This window comes from Coenobita brevimanus, chromosome 24 (assembly GCF_032717465.1).
Source record: "Coenobita brevimanus isolate Jiangsu-jjx chromosome 24, ASM3271746v2, whole genome shotgun sequence".
NCBI lineage: Eukaryota > Metazoa > Arthropoda > Malacostraca > Decapoda > Coenobitidae > Coenobita > Coenobita brevimanus.
In genome coordinates this window covers 11187270-11209800 of record NC_136977.1, presented here as the reverse complement: position 1 = coordinate 11209800, position 22531 = coordinate 11187270, and the positions used below count along the sequence as shown (strand labels likewise).

At 41.6% G+C, this 22531-nt stretch overlaps 1 protein-coding gene across 1 annotated transcript in view; it reads right to left on the bottom strand.

Moving 5' to 3' along the window:
• Window positions 1-22531, bottom strand: part of LOC145393549 (uncharacterized) — a 252668-nt gene that overhangs the window by 54744 nt on the left and 175393 nt on the right. Inside the window, exon 19 of the mRNA XM_080267700.1 lies at window positions 6597-6796. Within this exon, the coding sequence (XP_080123826.1) occupies window positions 6597-6796 (200 nt within the window). The remainder of the gene's footprint in view (window positions 1-6596; window positions 6797-22531) is intronic.

The window sequence follows — 22531 nt, the reverse complement described above, 5'->3', positions numbered from 1 at the left end:
CTTTCAAAGAACCAGCAACCTTTACTCCTTGTTGTACCCTTTCAAGCACTTCACCCTCCAAACTTCCATCCTTACTCATCACACTACCCAAGTACTGAGATGCACTCACATTTTCCAATTCCTCACCATCCAACCTCGCTGTACATTCACTGACTTCACCTCTCTCAAAGACCATCACTTTACTCTTCCCTACATTCACCTTTAGATTCTGTTTCTTACACACTCTCCCAAACTCATCCACCAAGCCTTGCAGCTCCCCTTCGTCTTCACTTAACAACACGGTATCATCTGCAAACAACAGTACAGGGAGTTTCCAAACACTGCCCTCTCTCATTACGGCCTCTCCAACATCCACTGCCCTACCTTGCTCGTTTATAATCCCATCCATATACAGTACAGACTGAACAACCATGGAGACATGACACATCCCTGTTTCACTCCAACCTTCAAATAGAAAAATTCACTCAGTTACATTATCCAAACGCACTGCAGCCTTAGCACCCTCATACATACTCTTCACAGCATTCAACAACGTCCCATCTACTCCATATATTCTTAATACTTTCCACAATCCTTGTCTATCCACCCTGTCATATGCTTTCTCCAAATCCATGCAAGCTGCATACAACTTCTTTCCCTTCTCTAGACACATTTCCACTAAAGATCTAAGAATGAATATCTGATCTGCACAACCTCTTCCCTTCCTAAAGGCTCCCTGTTCTTCTCCAACTTATTTCTCTGTTATTTTCCTAACTCTGTCAATAAGTATCCTACCGCATACTTTTCCTATTACACTAAGACAAATGCCCCTATGATAACCAGACACTTCTTTTTCCTCTTTCCCTTTGTACAAGGGAATATTATACCTGACTTCCAATCATCCAGGACTCTACCTTCCTCCCAGGCCAATCTGCACATCTTCCACATCCATTCTACTACTATCTCTTCCTCATGCTTTAGCATTTCACCACACACTCCACCAATTCATGGGGCTTTCCCCATTTTGACTTTCTTCATTGCCTGCACAGCTTCCATCCTACTGATTTCTTCCCCTCTTCTCACCTCCCTCCTTCTCCCAGCCATTCCCCAGCCACTTATACTCACATTACTTTCATTCTCTATGTTCAACAATTCATTAACCCTTACACCGCGGGCATGTTTACCAATGTTTTGCGTGTCCCGCGGGGTTATTCAGGCTCTGACAGACTCTCAAAAAATATTTGCCAAAAATCAGTCATTAGTCCTAGAATATTAAAATTACATATGCTTATGGCACATACCTTCAGCTTTCTCCTGGGATGTTTGTTAAGCCTTTGTCGATTACCGTAGGACTTGTGGAGACCTCTGAAGTTGGGTAACGAAGTCTCCACTTTACACTTCCCGACAACCCGTAATATGATTACCACAGCCAGATATTAACACTATAAACACTACTCTATGATTTTCAAGTAGTTTGGGATCCATACTCCAAAATAAAACCACTGTGAAAGCAATGAAAATTACGAGCGCGTATGACCTTCCCACTTGCGCTAGTTCGCTCTTGGTACTCTGTCATTTATTATTCATAAAACCCCTCACACTTTATATTTCTATTACTATATAACACTTATATATATCTGGAGTCTTTATCCATAAGTTTCCTTCAGTAGTATTAGTTTATTGTCACTGAAGTCATTCAATTTTTCATTCAGTAAAATACGTAGAAAGCCACGGATTCACTTTCACTGTTATAACATCAAGTATTTGTACTCATATTCTTATATTACTAATTACTTACATTACTATTTACATTTTCTATTGTATTTTCAATATTTACCCTTCTATTTTACTTACACCATGTTATTCACTGTCACTTTCAGTAAGATAAAACTATAATACACTGTTCAATCATATGTACTGAACATCCATTGCTTTCACCTGCTATTTACATATTATTTACACATCATTTTCCTTTCCCACTTGCACTTTTAGAACTGCTTCTGGCTGTGGTAATCAAAGAAGCAGGTAACACAGAGGGGAACCTGACACTCAGCGCACTGCCAAGAGGTGCGTTTGTGCTCAGGTGTGTCGGGTGGTATGTGCACACACCTGGCACCTGCGGATCGCAGCCTTCCTCTTGCCTGTGGCAGGCATTTGCACCAGTCTGTGCCGATCCATGTATGCCCTCCGCTCAAGTCTGTTGGGAAGTGTTACTGGATGGCGCCTTGGAGTTGATGCTGTCACCCTACCAAATCTTTCCAGCAGCTGCTGAACACAAGTCCTGGCGAACAACCTCAGGGAGAAGGACTTGGGTGGCTTGACCTTCAACTTGTACAGGATGAAGGCGTTCAGCATCGTCATGTCTATGAGATGCAGAAAAACTTTCCTGTACCACCTAGTATTCTTCCTGAGGCAGTCGATCTCACCAATCATCATGTCAGACTTGTCCACCAGCCGCATGTTGATATTGTAGTCTAACACAGCATCAGGTTTCATTACAGGTTTGCCTGTCCTACGGTCGACCTTCCCACTGTCTGTCATTTCCCCCTTATGTACGGTGGTGAGCATGTGCATGACACTCGTCATGCCACCGTATTGCCAGCATCTTCTCAGACTTGCGTAGGTGCACGTCTCCTTGCTGCGAGGTTCCTGCCTCTGGGAATTTAGGGAAGTGGGCACGATTACTTTTGAGAGTGCCGCAGGAGCCAATGCCGTGCTCTCAAAGGTATTTGGCAAGTTTCGGTGCTGTATAATAGTTGTCTGTATACAGCACATGATTCCCACCAAAATACTTTTCAAGGAGTACTTTCACTACACAGCCTGAGAAGCCAAGGGGGGGTGTTTTATCCAGATCGACAGTGCTGGCTGAATAAATGACGAAGTCAAGGATGTACCCCGTCTTACAGTTGCACAGTACAAAGAACTTGATTCCAAAGCGATGGCGTTTGCTTGGAATGTACAGCACAAACCGAAGAAATCCTCTGAACAAAACCAAGGATTCGTCAATGACAACCTTCTGAAAGGGGTGGAAGAATGACATAAACTTATCCTTCATTCTGCTCAGAATCTCCCGGATCTTCCAGAGTGGGTCGGTTTGGGAAGGTACATCGTTGTCGGCAAAGTGCAGGCTTCCCATGATGTTTCGGAAGCGATCTCTGGCCATGTTCTTACTGAAGGTGGGTGAGGGTAGTAAGGGGTCCATGGACCAGTATTCTTCCAACTCATGCTTCTTTGAGTGTGGCATGAGAACCATGAGGGCGAAGAACACATACAGCTCTTGCACTCCCAGCATGGACCACTGTTGCATCTTGGCTGCACCTGTACCACTTCCAGCACGTTGTGATTCATACCTGTTGGTCTCATCACATATGTGCTGCATGACTTCGTCATCTAGGAAGACCAAAAGGAAGTCCACACACTCAGCATCGTCATCAAGAGTGAAGGCAGGCTGTACTCCTGAGGAACTCTCATAAAAATTCTGGGACAAAATCGGACCCTTCCGTCCATGCGAAGGCGTCCAGGATTCCCTGTCGTGGCGGTGTAGGGTGGGTGAGGGTGGTGGGTGGCTGTGAGGGAGATTTACCACGTTCAAGGTCACTCGCACTGACCCTGGGTTGCCGTACAGCACTAGCAGCCCTTACTCTAGTAGCAACTCTACTTTTACAGGTCAGGGATTTACCTCTTCCTCTATGGCCTACCTTCACTGTTGATGCTGGTGGTGACTCCGACGACGAAGACTCCGGAGATAATTCAGCAGAAGAAGAGGAAGAAATGAGTGAAGTGGGGCTTGGGGAACGGGGAGGTGAATCAACTCGGGACTCATGGCGGGCTGGGTCACGTGGGGACATTGTTCCGGGGCTAACACGCCGCCTTTTCACTCCCTTCCCAAATTCCTTCCCTTGCTGCACTAACGGCTCCTTTCCCTTGGAGCTAGGGATAACTTTGGACACTGAAGCACTCGTACTAGTACTTTCTGGCACGATTTCCTCACCCGGCTCATCACACGAATCCCTCGAAGGGTCAAAATCACTATCCATCATCACCATTGACAATTCCGCTAGTTCACGTTCCACTGCAGAGTCACTTAGTCCTTTCCTGCTTCCCTCACGAGTTTTTCTGGGTGTAGAGGTCACGGGGCCCTTTGCAATGGGCACAGAAGCGGCAGAAATGGCGGGGCGCGAGTGCGACATGTTTTGACCACAGCAGAGGACAAGGAACAAAATGCCGCGGCTTATCTGAGAAGGCAAGGGTTGACAGTGACAATGAGGATGACAGCTGCTAACTTACATGCTAATAAATTATTGGTAGAAAATCTCGGCAATACATAAAGAAATAGGTAGTTCCAGGTGAATGTAAATGTCACTTAGGCTTCTCCCTTCCTTTCTGATATATATATATTCTTATTAAAGAAATAGATTACAAGGCATAATTCAAAGGGGAAATTACCATGGTAATGTAGTGAATGAATGCATGTGAGGTGTTGTCAGGTGATAATTAGCCAATTCCTGGTGTATACCACTATCACTTACCTTATTTTTTTTGGTATATATTATTTTGTATAAGTATAGGGCATAGGGCTTATTTCAATGGATGAAATCTGTGGAAAAATCCGGGGGAGATTTGCTTAGCGCAGCGCAGCCGGGGAGGTGAGAGGACAGGGTAATGGAGGGGAGGTAGGGAGGGGAGTCAGGAAGGGGTGAAAATCGTCAATGCCTCAGTGATGTAAAGAAATTTAGTTTTCAAAACAGAACTACACACAACTGGAATAATTTAAAGGGAGAGGTGGTGCGAGCAGAGAGCATCCATGTGTTTAAATCTAGATTGGATGATAAATATTTGTAGAAAAGAGTGTGTTGTCCCAGATGATTGGCTGAAGAGTGTAATTGTAAATGTGTATAAAGGGAAGGGTGATGCCCTGGAAAGAGGGAATTATAAAGGTATAAAGCTTTTAGATCAGATAATGAAGGTAATGGAGAGAGTTTTAGAAGGTATGATTAGAGAAAGAGTGAATATTGATGAGATGCAGTTTGGGTTTATGCCAGGTAGGGGGACCACTGATGCCATATTCATTGTTCGACAGCTTCAGGAAAAATATATTGGTAGGAGAAGGGATCTTTATTTTGTTTTTGTTGATTTGGAAAAGGCCTTTGACAGAGTCCCTAGAGAGGTGGTGAAGTGGGCAATGAGAAAGCTTGGCTTGGAGGAGTGGCTGGTTAGGGTGGTTATGGCCATGTATGTGGGTGCTCACACCCAGGTGAGAGTGAATGGAGATTTGAGTGATGAGTTTTCCGTGAATGTTGGTGTACATCAGGGGTCAGTCTTGAGTCCCATGTTGTTTATCATGGTACTTGAAGCCCTTTCACGTGACTTTAGAAACGGACTCCCGTGGGAGTTGTTGTATGCTGATGATTTGGTGTTGATTGCAGAGAATGAAAGGGAGGCGGAGGAAAGGTTTAGGAAGTGGAGAGATGGTATGGGGCAAAAGGGTTTAAGGGTAAATGCAGATAAAACAAAAGTGATGATATCTAGGGTTGGTGGCGGTACTGTCAAAGATGAGGGAGAGTGGCCACGTGCAGTTTGCCCCAAGGGTGTGGGAAGTAATTCCATCTTGTGCGGTGTGTGTGATAAATGGGTGCATAAGAGATGTAGTGGTATCAGAGGTAGACTGCGAGATAATGCTGATTTTATGTGTACGGCATGCCGGGGTGAGCAGGTGGAGATCGTCAGACGTGAAAGGATTGAGCTTGCTGGTGAATCTCTTGAGTGTGTGGAAGAGTTTTGTTATTTGGGAGACATGTTGTGTGCTGGAGGTGGGGCTGGAGCTAGCTCTGTGGCTAGGGTGAGAAGTGGTTGGAAGAAGTTCAGGGAGCTCTTGCCTCTCCTGACATTGAGAGGGCTCTCCCTACGTGCTAAGGGGTCTTTGTATGCAGCATGTGTTAGGAGTGTAATGATGTATGGCAGTGAGACCTGGGCAGTGAAGGAGGAAGACATTCGCCAGCTCAGACGTACAGAAATGACAATGATTAGGTGGATGTGCAGTGCGTCCCTGCGTCCAAGGCCTGGAGGGTCTGGGTTTACAATGGAAGAGTTGAGAGGTAGGATGGGACTGGAGTGTATTGGTGTTGTGATGAGGAGAGGTAGATTGAGGTGGTTTGGACATGTGGAGAGGATGGGGGATGATAATTGGGTAAGGAAGGTGAGAAGTGTTAATATTGGGGGTGGGGTTATGAGGGGTAGACCGAGAAAGACATGGGACGAGGTCATTAAGTGTGACCTTAGGGTTAAGGGACTGAACAGGGAGGCTGCAATGGATCGTGCAGCATGGAGAGCCGCCATTAGGTGACCAAGGCCGACACATGCAAGCATGTTGGAGCCTTTAAAAAACGAAAACGAAACGAAAAGAGATCGGACAACACGAGCTTAGCTCAAATCCTGTATAATACAATTGGGCAAATACACACAAATACAAACACACATACACACACACACACAAACACAGTAGCATTCATGTACAAAAATAACAATACCTATAATTCTGACATAGCATGATATAGAGAAACTGTTATATCAACTTGGTACATGTAGTATATCAAGATGCTGAGGTGTTAATGTGTTACCTGGCTAAAGCGTTCCTGACACTTTGCAGGGTCCACTATGGTGTGCTCCCCGATCCTAGTGGCCACTTCCTTCCACAATGTGTCAACATTTGCAAGTATGCTCTCAAACTCCGCATCATCGTGACACAAAAGTTTCCATTCCTTTACTGTATCAAGCATTGTCTTTACGTTGTTGTCAGTCCACTGAACACTGCTGTACTCTGCGGATGAGACAATAAAAATGTATGGAACCTTATATCCTGAATAAAAATTTTAATATAATTTTTCAAAACTATATCACTTTCTGAAGTAATACAACACCAACATATACAAATTTAACACTTTCAGTGTTTCAGACCAATCATTACAATGTGTTAACTAGTGTAACTTAGAGGAGACAAGGTAAAAGCTTGTTATTACTGTTACCCCATGCCCAAGACAGGAACACTACAAAAGTAATATAGTTATTCTTAACTAGATATTAACATTTGCATAGAAGAAAAAATACTACCAACTGTACCTAAGCCTTTCTTTATTGTTTAATTCTGTACTATATATTTTTACAGTACCATGACTCTGTACCTCTTTTAAACACCATCACCTAACTGTAAATTTCACTTACTTATTACAGCACGGTAAAACCTCACTATAACGGACAAATGGGGCCCAAGCCATTCCGAAAAAAAGCAAAATTCTGATCAAAGCAGCATCCGGACTTCCCCCTGCTATCCCGGACTTTTTCCGACATATCAGACATTGGTCCAGACTTCACCAACGGTTTTTAAACTGTTTTCACTACTACTGCAGTAGTCCTGTACAGGTATACCCCAGTTTAATGATGCAATTGGTCAGGTAAAAACCCATCGTTAGGCAGGGTATCGTATATCAATGCAGATTTAACATGTCAAGTAATGGAATGCATTTTTCAGCCTTGGGTTTCCCCCCCCCAACCAAGTCCAAAATGCACCCAGATAAGCCCCAAAACAAGTTTAAGGCCAATCTAAATGGCCTAACAGCTGTAAAAGACGCTAACATAAGACTAACACCTATAAATAACTCACTGGAACCAACAAATAAAGTTTGGAAAAAATCAAGCTTAGTAAACTGTACCCCAAAATGACAATGTTCACCCCACCTATGGCTAAAACACATTAATCTAGGTCTAAAAACAGTTTATAAATCAACCTAAACATACAATTTTAGTATAAAATATCAAAATTGGTAAAAAAATAAAAACCCGTTGTTAAACTGGGGTTTGGCCATTGTTAAACAGGGTATGATGCAATGCTGGGAACGCTACTAATAAAAAGTAGTGGCGCTCCCATTCTCATTACTAGTGCTCGTCAGAAGTATCGAGCGCCTATGTCAGGGCGCGCAATACTTTTGGCGAAAAAAGAATCACCCTTTTTTGGAACTAAAAATTGAGCCAGATGTTTTGGCCGCTAACATGACGTCACGGCAGCTTGAGGCCTTACTGCGTGCTGGTTGGCTGCTGCCTCAGTTGCCTACGGGCTGCGTGAGAGACAGGAACTCCGCCGCTCCTCCCTCTCTTCTTGCGCCATTTTTTACCTAGTGTCCCACAGAGTTTTGGCTTTCACCACTTTGATATGGCCCCTACTCGTGAACTTTTGAGTGAAATCATATCACAGATCATTGCTCTAAAGGAGGCAGGCCACCCCACGAAGGAAATTAGTGATTTGGTTGGTGTGGTTCGATCGACAATGCGGAGGTGGTGTGCCCGTTTTTGAGTGGAAAATAATGGTGACGTTCCTACAAAGAAACCGCGGTCTAGTAGGCCCAGGAAAACTTCCCCGAGGTCCGTTAATGTGTTAAAACGTGCAGTGGAGTCTAATCCTCGTGTGAGTGCAAGGAAAATTAAGGAGAGCAACCTGGAAGTGTTTGGTGAGGTTTCAGGGGAAAGGATACTCGAGTTTGGGGAGGCAACGGACATGATTGTGTGCAACACATATTTTAGGAAAAGAGACAGTAGGTTAATTACGTATGAGCCTGGGGGAAATAGCAGTCAGATAGATTATTTTCTGGTTAGGAGGGCCGATAGGAGGTTAGTGAGGGATGTTAAAGTTATAGGAAGTGAGGAGTGTGTGCAGCAGCACAAACTATTGATTTGTGATATGGTGCTTAAAGAACAAATGATGAAAAAGAGGACTTATGTACCTAGGAGGAAAATATGGAAGCTGAAAAACCAAGTAGTAAGGGATGCCTTCTATAGCGAGTTGAGGAGAGTGGTGGCTGAACAGGGACCTGTAGACAGAGGCGTTAATGAACAGTACAGAGCCCTCAAGAACAATTTCTTGAGAGTTACTGATGTAACATGCGGCTGGACAAGAGGACCACCAAGACATAAAGTAACTTGGTGGTGGGATGAGGGTGTAGAAGCTGCAATTAAGGAGAAAAGAAGGCTTTTCCGGGAATGGAAGAAGGGTGGTAGCAAAGAGGAATATTTGGCTGCCAAGCGTAGGGCTAGGAGAGAGGTATACAGGGCAAAGTCTGAGTCACAGAGACAATTACTTGATAACCTAAATCATGGGGAAAGGAAAAATATATTTAGGGTGGCAGGTCAGGTGAAGAGGGATAATCGGGATATCATAGGTGAGCAGTGTGTGAAGAATGATGAAGGAAGGGTAGTGGTGAACAGTGAGGATATTAAAGATGCATGGAGAGAGCATTATAACCGGTTGTTGAATGAGGAGTTTGACTGGGACAGGGAAGGTTTGGAGCCAGCAGATCCAGTGTCTGGCCCTTGGCCTTTGATTGATACTGCTACTGTGAGTGAGGCAATAGGCAGGATGAGGGTGGGGAAGGCAGCAGGTGTGTCTGGGTTGACTGCCGAAATGTTGAAGGCCTCAGGCGATATAGGGGTGAGTTTAGTCACTGACCTGATAAATAGGATTATTTATGAGTGTGTTGTCCCAGATGATTGGCTGAAGAGTGTAATTGTAAATGTGTATAAAGGGAAGGGTGATGCCCTGGAAAGAGGGAATTATAGAGGTATAAAGCTTTTAGATCAGATAATGAAGGTAATGGAGAGAGTTTTAGAAGGTATGATTAGAGAAAGAGTGAATATTGATGAGATGCAGTTTGGGTTTATGCCAGGTAGGGGGACCACTGATGCCATATTCATTGTTCGACAGCTTCAGGAAAAATATATTGGTAGGAGAAGGGATCTTTATTTTGTTTTTGTTGATTTGGAAAAGGCCTTTGACAGAGTCCCTAGAGAGGTGGTGAAGTGGGCAATGAGAAAGCTTGGCTTGGAGGAGTGGCTGGTTAGGGTGGTTATGGCCATGTATGTGGGTGCTCACACCCAGGTGAGAGTGAATGGAGATTTGAGTGATGAGTTTTCCGTGAATGTTGGTGTGCACCAGGGGTCAGTCTTGAGTCCCATGTTGTTTATCATGGTACTTGAAGCCCTTTCACGTGACTTTAGAAACGGACTCCCGTGGGAGTTGTTGTATGCTGATGATTTGGTGTTGATTGCAGAGAATGAAAGGGAGGCGGAGGAAAGGTTTAGGAAGTGGAGAGATGGTATGGGGCAAAAGGGTTTAAGGGTAAATGCAGATAAAACAAAAGTGATGATATCTAGGGTTGGTGGCGGTACTGTCAAAGACGAGGGAGAGTGGCCATGTGCAGTTTGCCACAAGGGCGTGGGAAGTAATTCCATCTTGTGCGGTGTGTGTGATAAATGGGTGCATAAGAGATGTAGTGGTATCAGAGGTAGACTGTGAGATAATGCTGATTTTATGTGTACGGCGTGCCGGGGTGAGCAGGTGGAGATCGTCAGACGTGAAAGAATTGAACTTGCTGGTGAATCTCTTGAGTGTGTGGAAGAGTTTTGTTATTTAGGAGACATGTTGTGTGCTGGAGGTGGGGCTGGAGCTAGCTCTGTGGCTAGGGTGAGAAGTGGTTGGAAGAAGTTCAGGGAGCTCTTGCCTCTCCTAACATTGAGGGGGCTCTCCCTACGTGCTAAGGGGTCTTTGTATGCAGCGTGTGTTAGGAGTGTAATGCTGTATGGCAGTGAGACCTGGGCAGTGAAGGAGGAAGACATTCGCCGGCTCAGACGTACAGAAATGACAATGATTAGGTGGATGTGCAGTGCGTCCCTGCGTCCAAGGCCTGGAGGGGCTGGGTTTACAATGGAAGAGTTGAGAGGTAGGATGGGACTGGAGTGTATTGGTGTTGTGATGAGGAGAGGTAGATTGAGGTGGTTTGGACATGTGGAGAGGATGGGGGATGATAGTTGGGTGAGGAAGGTGAGAAGTGTTAATACTGGGGGTGGGGTTATGAGGGGTAGACCGAGAAAGACATGGGACGAGGTCATTAAGTGTGACCTTAGGGTTAAGGGACTGAACAGGGAGGCTGCAATGGATCGTGCAGCATGGAGAGCCGCCATTAGGTGACCAAGGCCGACACATGCAAGCATGTTGGAGCCTTTAAAAACGAACGAAAACGAACGAACGACGGTGTCTCCAACAGTCCATGAACTTGGTTACACAAGTCACAGGCCTGTGAGAAAGCCTCTTCTTACACGTTACCAGCGACTTCATAGGCTTGCCTTTGCTAACAAGCACCTTAACTGGGGTGAGGACCAATGGTTGTCAGTGTTGTGGTCTGATGAGGCAACGTTTAGTGTTACCTGTAATTGAGGAGTGCGTATGTACCGACGCAAAGGTAGTGACCCGCTTGACCCCTGTTACGTGGAGAGCACAGCTAAAAACCCTGATTCACTTATGATATGGGGTTGTTTCTCTGGGAAAGGCTTGGGGAAGCTTGTTGTGCTTCCCAAGAACTGCAGAGTGAATCAGGAGGTTTACCTGGAGCTTCTTTGTGATCATTTACCTGAGTCCTTCGAGCTCACAGGTGCATGAGTGTTTCAGCAGGACGGTGCACCTGCTCATAAAGCCAAATCGGTCACCAACTGGCTTCGTGACTGCAAGGTCTCCTTCAAGAAAGACTGGCCAGGCAATTGCCCAGACCTCAACCCAATAGAAAACCTCCGGTACCTTGTAAAGAAGAATCTCCAAGGGAAGGACGTGAGCTCTCTGCCTAAGCTGGAAGCAGCCATTCGTGACTCCTGGGCAAAAATACCACCCTAGCACCTGAGGAACCTCGCCCTTTCACTTCCATGACGTCTCAGGTCTGTGAAGAAGCGCGAAGGATACCCTACCAAGCATTAAAGGTAAATATAATGCATTATTTACATGTTTTTTCAACATTGAAAAGTTTGTTTCGTAGGAGGGACGCAGGGCGCTCGATACTTCTGACAAGCACTGTAGTTCGAAAAAGTAGTGGCGTTACTGGTTTTGCTACTTGATTAAATATGTATCAGCGCTCCCGCTACTTTGGATAAGAAAAAGGTACACGAAGGAAAGGTTAACAAAAATCTCTGATGTAGCGATACACTATATACTGTTTTGATAATATTAGTCAGTCTGAGTAGTTTTGTTGGGTACCAGTAATGTCAGTATATACTTATACTGAAAGTAAAAAAAACATCATATACATGTCGGTGTCACTTTAATGAAGCTTAGAGCCGAAGGTACAGGAAAAAGCTATTTACTGTATAATGTAACAAATGTTCTTTTACATTGTTAACTAGTATACCTACTGAAAGTAACATACGTAAATAAAAGGCAAAAAAATGTGGCCTACCATTGATACATATTAATATATAGATTTATTATATTTTCAATGATACCTATTTAAGATATGAAAGAAAATGAAAGTAAAAATGAACTGGGGCTTTCTTTTAAAGGCTATTTTTACAAAGCAATGTTATTTTTCCATTACTTTAAACTGAAAATAATATACTGTTACGAAATAATAATTTAGTGAGTAAGAATTTGTCTGAAAGAGAGAGCAGGAGTTAGTGATGGGGATGGTTAGAGGTGTGTGTGTGTGTGTGTGTGTGTGTGTGTGTGTGTGTGTGTGTGTGTGTGTGTGTGTGTGTGTGTTAACATTGCCTACATCTAGCTGACATCCTTACTTATCTTTACTTAATTTAAATGATCAATAATTAATTAGCAAATTTGTTTAATTAATGCACATTACTGATAAATAATAATTAATAAATTACTGATTTAATGTAGAACAAAAATCTATCTATCTATCTATAGCCCGACGCCCTAATCCCGCAAAGGGTGGCCGCAGACAAAACGCCTCCAAGTCACTCTGTCACCCACCATTTGACTCCCCTCCCCCCAACTCACCCCCCCCTCCCTCATATACCTCTCAACTCCATCCCTCCACCTCATCCTCGGTCTACCTCTCCCTCTCCCTCCCTCCACCTCACCTACATACACCCTCTTAGTCAGTCTTTCATTCTCCATTCTCTCCACATGTCCAAACCACCTCAGTGTATCATTGACAGAATTGACGAAAGTATTATTTTTCATCATTAATAAATACAACCAAACCGTTGGCATATCAGTATGTACTCACTGACTCCGGACCTGTATTCGTCACGTGAGTAGCGAGGAGTGCGGTAACGCATGAGTACAGCCAAAAAGTAGCAGCACTCTCAGTTCTGCTACTGGCTAAAAAAAGTAATGGCGCTACCCTCATCGCTATTAAAATAGTAGCGGCACTATTCCCAGCTTTGGTATGGTGGTACAGTAAGACCTCACTGTAACGGACTAACTGGAGCCCAAACCATAATGAAAAATGAAAAATTCCGATAAAAGCGACATTCGGACTTCTCCCTGCTAACCCGGACTTTTTCCGATATATCAGACATTAGTCCATATTGCATGAACGGTTTTTAAACTGTTTTGACTACCATTGCGGTACAGTACTGTGTTATAATTTCACTACATTAATCAAATGGTATAATATATATAATAATACTGTACTGTACACTGATAAACATATCTTTCATTTACCTTATTGTGGTGAACAAGGCTGAAGTGGTCAGGCAGTCCAGGCTGCTTCTGGTTTTATCGGACTTTTTCTGACATACAGGAATTTAGTCCGGTAGCTCCTCGATTCCGATGAGAGAATTACGGTCTACTGAAGTCCATTATATCAAGGTTTTACTGTATTTCTACCCCCATCATCAAGTCGGGGTATCACATCTAGGGGTATCGTTTACTGAGGTATACCTGAATTATACACTGACTACAATAATCAAATGGTATAATATCATCACCCTCACAAAGAAACTGCCCAAGTCATTTTTTCTACTTTTCAGGAAATCGAGAAAAACCTGTCTCATTTTCTTAATTTTCAATGACCTAGGCAGAAACTTGAAGCACATTTTAAACCACTCATACCCTAGACCTGGCAAAGGCAACTATACCAACAGGTGCGCCATGTGATGAAGAATTGGTTTAGGCAAAAATCCAGAAATCGCCGAAAAATGACTCAAGCAGTTTCTTTATGAGGGTGACGATATATATAATAATGCTGTACTGTACACTGATAAACATGACTTTCATTTACCTCATTGTGATGAACACAGCTGAAGTGGTCAGGCAGTCCAGACTGCTTCTGGCCTTATTAGACTAATATATTTCCCATTCATTACTTTAGACAATTTCCAAACTTCACAGTCACCTATTGTTAGTCAGAATAGAGTAAATAAAGATATAATATTGGTGGATGGCACTCACCATCCACTCATTTGATGTAGTGCTGCTGTCAGGTGTCTGCCCTTTCCTCTCCTCCATCCTTCTTTCCTTCCATCCTCTTCTGTCTTCCTTTCCTTTATTCTTTCCTTGTCCTTCTGCCTACGGGTGACTTTACACTCCCTTTTCTGTCTTTCTTTCCTTCATTCTTTCCTCTGCCTTCTGCCTATGGGTGACTCTACACTGAGTGACAAGCCAAATGGTTTCCTGTACACCAGGAAACCATTTACTATGCTGGGTGGTAACCATATAACCAAATTTTGGCGCCTGGTGATTTAGTGGGAAATTATTGCACTCCAATTGGACTGAGCCGGTGAAGATTTATATCCGAGAGGTGGTTGGGGTTGACTGCTCATGTAATGCCACTCAGGGATGAATGAGGCTGGTCACTCTCATCTTAAATGTCGGTACCAGCTGCCTAGCCCCGGGCTCATACGCTCCTCATGGGGCAATGTAGGATTGGATGATGAATGGATGGATGGATGGATAAAATGATGCCTAACTCAGGAATTGGAAGTACTAAAAGAGAAGAGGGAGGAGGCAAAAACAAAGAATGCGGGAAGATCAGAAGAAGAGTACTTTTTTTTTTTTACAAAGTAATTGGACTGCAGGTAAGAAAGTGCTACATAACCAACAGGGAATAGAAAGGAGTAAGGTAGCAGACTCAAGTCATGGAAGTATGTAAACAAGATGTTTAGGTTGATGTACTCAAATGTAGATGGAATGGTGTCTAAATTATTAGAGAAAGAAGACTATATCAGTGAAAAGGAACCACACATTATCTGCCTATCTGAAACAAAATTAACCCCAGATATCAAACGATACCCTAAAGTTAGAGGAATACAATATATGGAGAAGAGACAGAAATTTAATAAAGGGAGGAGGAACTATAATCTTAAGAAAGAAAAATCTGCAAGCCACAGAAATAAAACTAGATATACCCTCACATGTGGAACTGATTGCATTGGAAATTAACACATATGAAGGGAACTTAACTGTGGCAAATTTATACATGCCACCTAAAACAAACACCTGGGAAAGGCAAATATGAAGCCCTGGCAAAAAGTACAATTCAGAGTTTAGGAACATTATTACATAGAATGGAAGGGAAATCTGAAAGAACTGTATTAACTGCAGACTTCAAATATAAATTGGAATATGCTAGATGTAATAAGCCATGAAAGCAGTTGTGATAAAAAACACTTAGATCTTGTGCAGGAGTTCTTCCTAACACAGCATGTAAAGGAAAACACCAGAAAAAGAGGACTTGATGATCCATCCATACTAGATCTTATACTTACCAAACAAGAAAATGAAACTGCCAATATAATATATCATCCCCCATTCGGCAAAAGCGACCATGTAGTATTAAATTGTGCCTTCTGAATTGCAAATGATGTTACCAGCAATGAGACTTACAAAAAGAGTCTAAATTACAAAAAGGGCAATTATCATGACCTGAAGAAGTACTTCTTAGAAACAGATTGGGAAAAGGAATTCAGAGGACAAGATTTAAATATTATGTATAAAAATTTATGTGATCTTTATGAAACAGGAGTCCAAAATTACAATCCCACAGCACAGAGCAACATAAATGAAAATAAAGAAATGGTTTAATACAGAGTGTAAAAAAAGCAAAAGAAAAAAGGAAGACTTGCAGTGGAATAGATACAGAAGACACAATAGTGAGAGGGCATATACCGGTAACAACTATAAACAGGCAAGAAATGATTATACAAAGATAAGAAGGGAGGCTCAGAGACAGTTTGAGGAGGCTATTGTAAATAAAAGTAGTGATCAACCCAAGCTTTTTTACAGCTACATCCGAAGTAAAACCAAAGTTAAAGATAAAATACAGTCCATTACAGATGAGGGGATCATCTATACACAAGACAAAGATGTTTGTGAAGCACTAAATAAAAACTTTCAATCAGTTTTTACAAAGGAAAGAAATTCTGAGAGTTAATTTTTACAAAGGAAAGAAATTCTGAGAGAGGTGATAAGGAATATGCATGCCCACACGTATTACCAGATATACAAATATCAGAAAAAGAAGTACAGGAAGAGTTACGGAAATTGGACAAAGGAAACGCAAATGGTCCTGAAGGAATTTCAGGTTGTGTGCTACATGAATGTCCAGAAGAGCTAAGCAGACCATTGTATTTAATATTTAAGGAATCCTTAGGTTAGGGTAAACTACCTGACATTTGGAAGAAAGCAAACATTGTTCCCCTATTCAAGAAAGGGAATAGACAGGACCTACTCAACTACCGACCAGTATCACTGACCAGTGTTGTAAGTAGGATAATTGAAAAGCTGATAAGGGAAGTTTGGGTAAAACATCTAGAAGAGCACGGCATGATAACAGACAGGCAGTTCGGTATTAGGAAGAGAAAATCACGTGTTACTAATCTGTTGAGCTATTATGACAGAGTTACAGAAAGGTTACAGAAGGGAGAAGGATGGGTGGACAATATCTATTTAGATTTTAAGAAAGCATTTGACAGAGTACCGCACCAAAGACTTTTATGGAAACTGAACCATTAAGGAGATATCCAAGGCAATCTCTACAGTTGGACGTAGGATTTTCTCAGAAAAAGGGAAATGAGAACAATATTAAGGGGAAATTATTCATCATTGAGGGAAGTGACCAGCAGAGTGCCACAGGGCTCAGTGCTGGCACCAACTATGTTTCTAGTATATAAAAATGACTTAGACGGTAACACTGGAAATGGAAGCTATCTAAATATGTTTGCTGATGATGCAAAAATTAAAAGGAAAATTACTAACACAGCTTCATGAATGGAGCAATAAATGTCAAATGGAATTTAATGTGGATAAGTGTCATGCAATTAATTCGGTAAAAGTGAGAAAAGATCAGATTGGGACTATAAGTTAGGAAGATCAACCCTACACATATCAGAAAGGGAGAAGGACCTAGGAGTAATTATCAATAACAGACTATCTCCAGATTGCTTGCTAATATGAGAACAGCATTCACATATATAAATGAAGATATGCTGAGGAAGATAATAACATCATTCATCAGACCAACCTTGGAGTATGCATCAGTAGTCTGGAATCATCTAAAAAAAACACACAGACAAGACTGAAAAAATACAAAGGGCAGCCACAAGATGGGTACCAAGCTTTAGGGAACTAAGCTATGGAGAAAGACTGGAAAGACTGAATCTACCAACGCTAAAGGAGAGAAGGAGAAAGGGAGACATGATTATGCTATATAAATGCATCTCAGGGAAAAAGAAAATAGACATAAATGAATATATATCATATGGGGAAGTATCATCAAGAGGACACTGCAAAAAATTGTACAAAAACTGAGGTGATAAAGACGTAAGAAAATTCAGTTTCCCAAACAGGGCAATTGATCGGTGGAATGCACTACAGATTTAAGTAGTGTGCCAAAACTATTCATAAATTCAAGGACATGTATGATAAAAATGGTTTAATACACAGGACAGTAGGAGCTTGACTCATTCCTGTAAAGATGCAATTAGGTAAGCACACACACACACACACGTCCGTCACCGGTGCTCCATACCAGACCAATACGGCATTACCTAAATTAGTATCTTTGAATGAGTCAAGCTCTGTACCAGGTTAGACTAAATGATTTTTCATTATTAAAAGGAAAAGAAATAATAAGTTTAAATAAGACTGGTTCAAACAGAACAAAGAACCACGATGCGTTGAGTCAGCTGGGTTTGTTTATACTACAGCAACACGGGGAAAGTGTACATACTCTGTTCATTTAGTATTACAAAATGGATACATACTTCAGTAAAACAAATTTGGAAAAGAAAAGGGATAAAAGTAAAAAGCAAAATGATGATTTCTACCAAGAACTGGTTGAAGTGGAGACTCACAATAGACTGGTTGAACGTGTACACAAACTAGAAATGGCTTTCAAAAATGAAATTGATGAAATAAAGAAGTAAATGCACTTGCAAAAGGAAGAGATAGAAAAACTAGGAAGGGAGGCCAATAAGAAAGACACAACCATCAGTGAACTAACAGTGGAATTGAGTACGTTTAGGAAGAAAGTGAGTGAAACGGCAAGTGCAGTAGTCAATCACGAGAGTGTAATGGAAGAGTTAAAAAATGACACAGAGACAATTAGACAAGCAAGCAGTCTTATGGACCAGAGCAGTGATATTGAGGAGAAGATAACACAGGTGAATGAAGCTGTGCAAAGCTACAAAAATGATGTAGAAACCACGTATGCTGAAATGGTGAAAGTAAAGAAAGACTTAGAAACAAGGGTGGAAGAAAAAAGCATTAAAAAGGAAGTGAAAAGAATAATCCAAAACAATCCAAAGTTAGTCAGAGATTCAGTAGAAATAAATAAATCAATAGTAATCACTGGTATAGAAGAGGAAGAAGTTAAAAACAAGATCACTAGAGACAAAAAGGAGATGGCAAATGTAATGAGCTTACTGAAAGAAGTATCAGAGGAAATCTGTAGTAAAGACATAGAGGAACACAAAAGGTTAGGGAAATACGAGAAAAGCAAGACAAGACCTCTAAAGGTGACTTTCCAGAGTGTAAACACTGTGGAAGAGATACTAAAAAATGCAAAGAATCTTATGGAAAAAGAGGAGTTCAAAAATGTATGGATAAAAAGATGCCTAACACAAGAGGAACTGGAATTACTGAAAGAGAAAAGGGAGGAAGCAAAAACAAAAAATGAGGGAAGATCAGAAGAGGAGAAGAAGAAATTTTTTTACAAAGTAATAGGATTGCAGGTACGAAAGTGGTACACAGACAGGATGGAAGAAAAAGGAGGAAGGTAGAAGAACCATGTCATGACAAGTATATAAACAAGATGATAAAGTTGATGTATTCAAATGTGGATGGAATGGTATCTAAATTACTAGAGATGAATGATTATGTCAGAGAAAATGAACCACAAATAATATGCCTAACTGAGACAAAATTAACACCAAGGATATCCAATGACATACTAAACTTAGAGGAATACAATATATGGAGAAGAGACAGATATTTAAAAAAAGGAGGAGGAATTATAATATTAACTAAGAAAAATCTAAAGGTCAAGGAAATAAACCTAGATATACCATCACAAGTAGAACTGATTGCAGTAGAGATCGACACATCTGAAGGGAAAGTAATTGTAGCCAATTTGTACATGCCACCCAGATCAAACACATGGGAAAGAGACGAATATGAGGACCTGCCAGAGAGTACAATTCAGAGTATAAGATCATTACTACATAAAATGGAAGAGATATCGGAAAGAATTATACTAACTGGGGACTTCAATACAAATATAAATTGGAATACTCTAGATATAAATAGCCAAGAAAGCTGTTGGGACCAAAAGCTCCTGGATCTCGTACAAGAGTTTTTCTTAACGCAACATGTGAGGGAAACCACCAGAAAAAGAGGACTTGATGTACCTTCAGTGCTAGATCTAATATTTACTAGGCAAGAAAATGACACTGACAGTTTAATATATCACCCTCCACTCGGCAAAAGCGATCATGCAGTACTAAATTATAACTTCAGGATAGCATATGACATAGTAACAGCAATGACAGTTACAAAAAGAGCCTAAACTATAAAAAGGGAAATTATCAAGACCTAAAGAAGTATTTCTTAGTTGATTGGGAAAATGAGCTTAGAGGACAAGATTTAAATGCTGTATATAGAAAATTTTGTGAATTTTATGAAATAGGAGTCCAGAAGTACATCCCACAGCACAAAGAAGCAGATAAGAAAATACAGAAATGGTTCAATACAGAATGTAAAAAATCAAAAGAAAGAAGAGATTTGTTGTGGAATAGATACAGAAGACACAATAGTGAAAGGGCGTATAATAATTACAAACAGGCAAGAAACGACTATACAAGAATAAGGAGGGAAGCCCAAAAACAGTTTGAGGAGGATGTAATAAATAAAAGTAGTGATCAACCAAAGCTGTTTTACAGCTACATCAAAAGCAAAACCAAAGTAAAAGATATAATACAATCCATTACGGACGAGGGAATCACTTATACACAAGAGAAAGATATTTGTGAAGCACTAAATAAGAATTTCCAATTAGTTTTTACAAAAAAAAAAAAATTTTGAGAGGGACTATGTGGAACACGCATGTCCACACATACTACCAGATATACAAATAGCGGAAAAAGTAATACAGGAGGAGTTAAGCAGATTAGACAGAGGAAAAGCAAGTGGTCCTGATGAAATTTCATGTTGGGTATTACGAGAATGTGCAAAGGAGTTAAGTAAACCATTATTTTTAATTTTCAAGAAATCCTTGAGTCAAGGGAAACTACCTGATATTTGGAGAAAAGCAAATATAGTCCCCTTATTCAAGAAAGGAAATAGACAAAATCCTCTCAACTACCGACCAGTATCACTGACCAGTGTTGTAAGCAAGGTATTAGAAAAACTTATAAGAAAAGCTTGGGTAAATCATCTAGAAGAACACAGTATGATAACAGAAAGACAGTTCGGTTTCAGAAAAGGAAAATCATGTGTTACTAATCTGTTGAGCTACTATGACAGAGTAACAAACACAATACAGGAAAGGGAAGGATGGGTGGACAGTATCTATTTAGATTTCAAGAAAGCTTTTGACACAGTACCACACCAAAGACTTTTATGGAAACTGTACCATCAAGGAGGAATTCGAGGCAAACTGTTTTGTTGGATGCAAGACTTTCTCATAAAAAGAGAAATGAGGACAGTACTAAGAGGAAACTACTCATCTTGGAAAGAAGTGACTAGTGGAGTACCACAGGGTTCAGTGCTGGCACCAATCATGTTTTTAGTGTACATAAATGATATAAACAGTAACACTGGAAATGAGAGCTATCTGAATAGGTTTGCAGATGATGCAAAAATACAAAGGAGAATTATCAAGACAATTACTTGATAACCTAAATCATGGGGAAAGGAAAAATATATTTAGGGTGGCAGGTCAGGTGAAGAGGGATAATCGGGATATCATAGGTGAGCAGTGTGTGAAGAATGATGAAGGAAGGGTAGTGGTGAACAGTGAGGATATTAAAGATGCATGGAGAGAGCATTATAACCGGTTGTTGAATGAGGAGTTTGACTGGGACAGGGAAGGTTTGGAGCCAGCAGATCCAGTGTCTGGCCCTTGGCCTTTGATTGATACTGCTACTGTGAGTGAGGCAATAGGCAGGATGAGGGTGGGGAAGGCAGTAGGTGTGTCTGGGTTGACTGCCGAAATGTTGAAGGCCTCAGGCGATATAGGGGTGAGTTTAGTCACTGACCTGATAAATAGGATTATTTATGAGTGTGTTGTCCCAGATGATTGGCTGAAGAGTGTAATTGTAAATGTGTATAAAGGGAAGGGTGATGCCCTGGAAAGAGGGAATTATAGAGGTATAAAGCTTTTAGATCAGATAATGAAGGTAATGGAGAGAGTTTTAGAAGGTATGATTAGAGAAAGAGTGAATATTGATGAGATGCAGTTTGGGTTTATGCCAGGTAGGGGGACCACTGATGCCATATTCATTGTTCGACAGCTTCAGGAAAAATATATTGGTAGGAGAAGGGATCTTTATTTTGTTTTTGTTGATTTGGAAAAGGCCTTTGACAGAGTCCCTAGAGAGGTGGTGAAGTGGGCAATGAGAAAGCTTGGCTTGGAGGAGTGGCTGGTTAGGGTGGTTATGGCCATGTATGTGGGTGCTCACACCCAGGTGAGAGTGAATGGAGATTTGAGTGATGAGTTTTCCGTGAATGTTGGTGTGCATCAGGGGTCAGTCTTGAGTCCCATGTTGTTTATCATGGTACTTGAAGCCCTTTCACGTGACTTTAGAAACGGACTCCCGTGGGAGTTGTTGTATGCTGATGATTTGGTGTTGATTGCAGAGAATGAAAGGGAGGCGGAGGAAAGGTTTAGGAAGTGGAGAGATGGTATGGGGCAAAAGGGTTTAAGGGTAAATGCAGATAAAACAAAAGTGATGATATCTAGGGTTGGTGGCGGTACTGTCAAAGATGAGGGAGAGTGGGCAAGTGCAGTTTGCCACAAGGGCGTGGGAAGTAATTCCATCTTGTGCGGTGTGTGTGATAAATGGGTGCATAAGAGATGTAGTGGTATCAGAGGTAGACTGCGAGATAATGCTGATTTTATGTGTACGGCGTGCCGGGGTGAGCAGGTGGAGATCGTCAGACGTGAAAGGATTGAACTTGCTGGTGAATCTCTTGAGTGTGTGGAAGAGTTTTGTTATTTAGGAGACATGTTGTGTGCTGGAGGTGGGGCTGGAGCTAGCTCTGTGGCTAGGGTGAGAAGTGGTT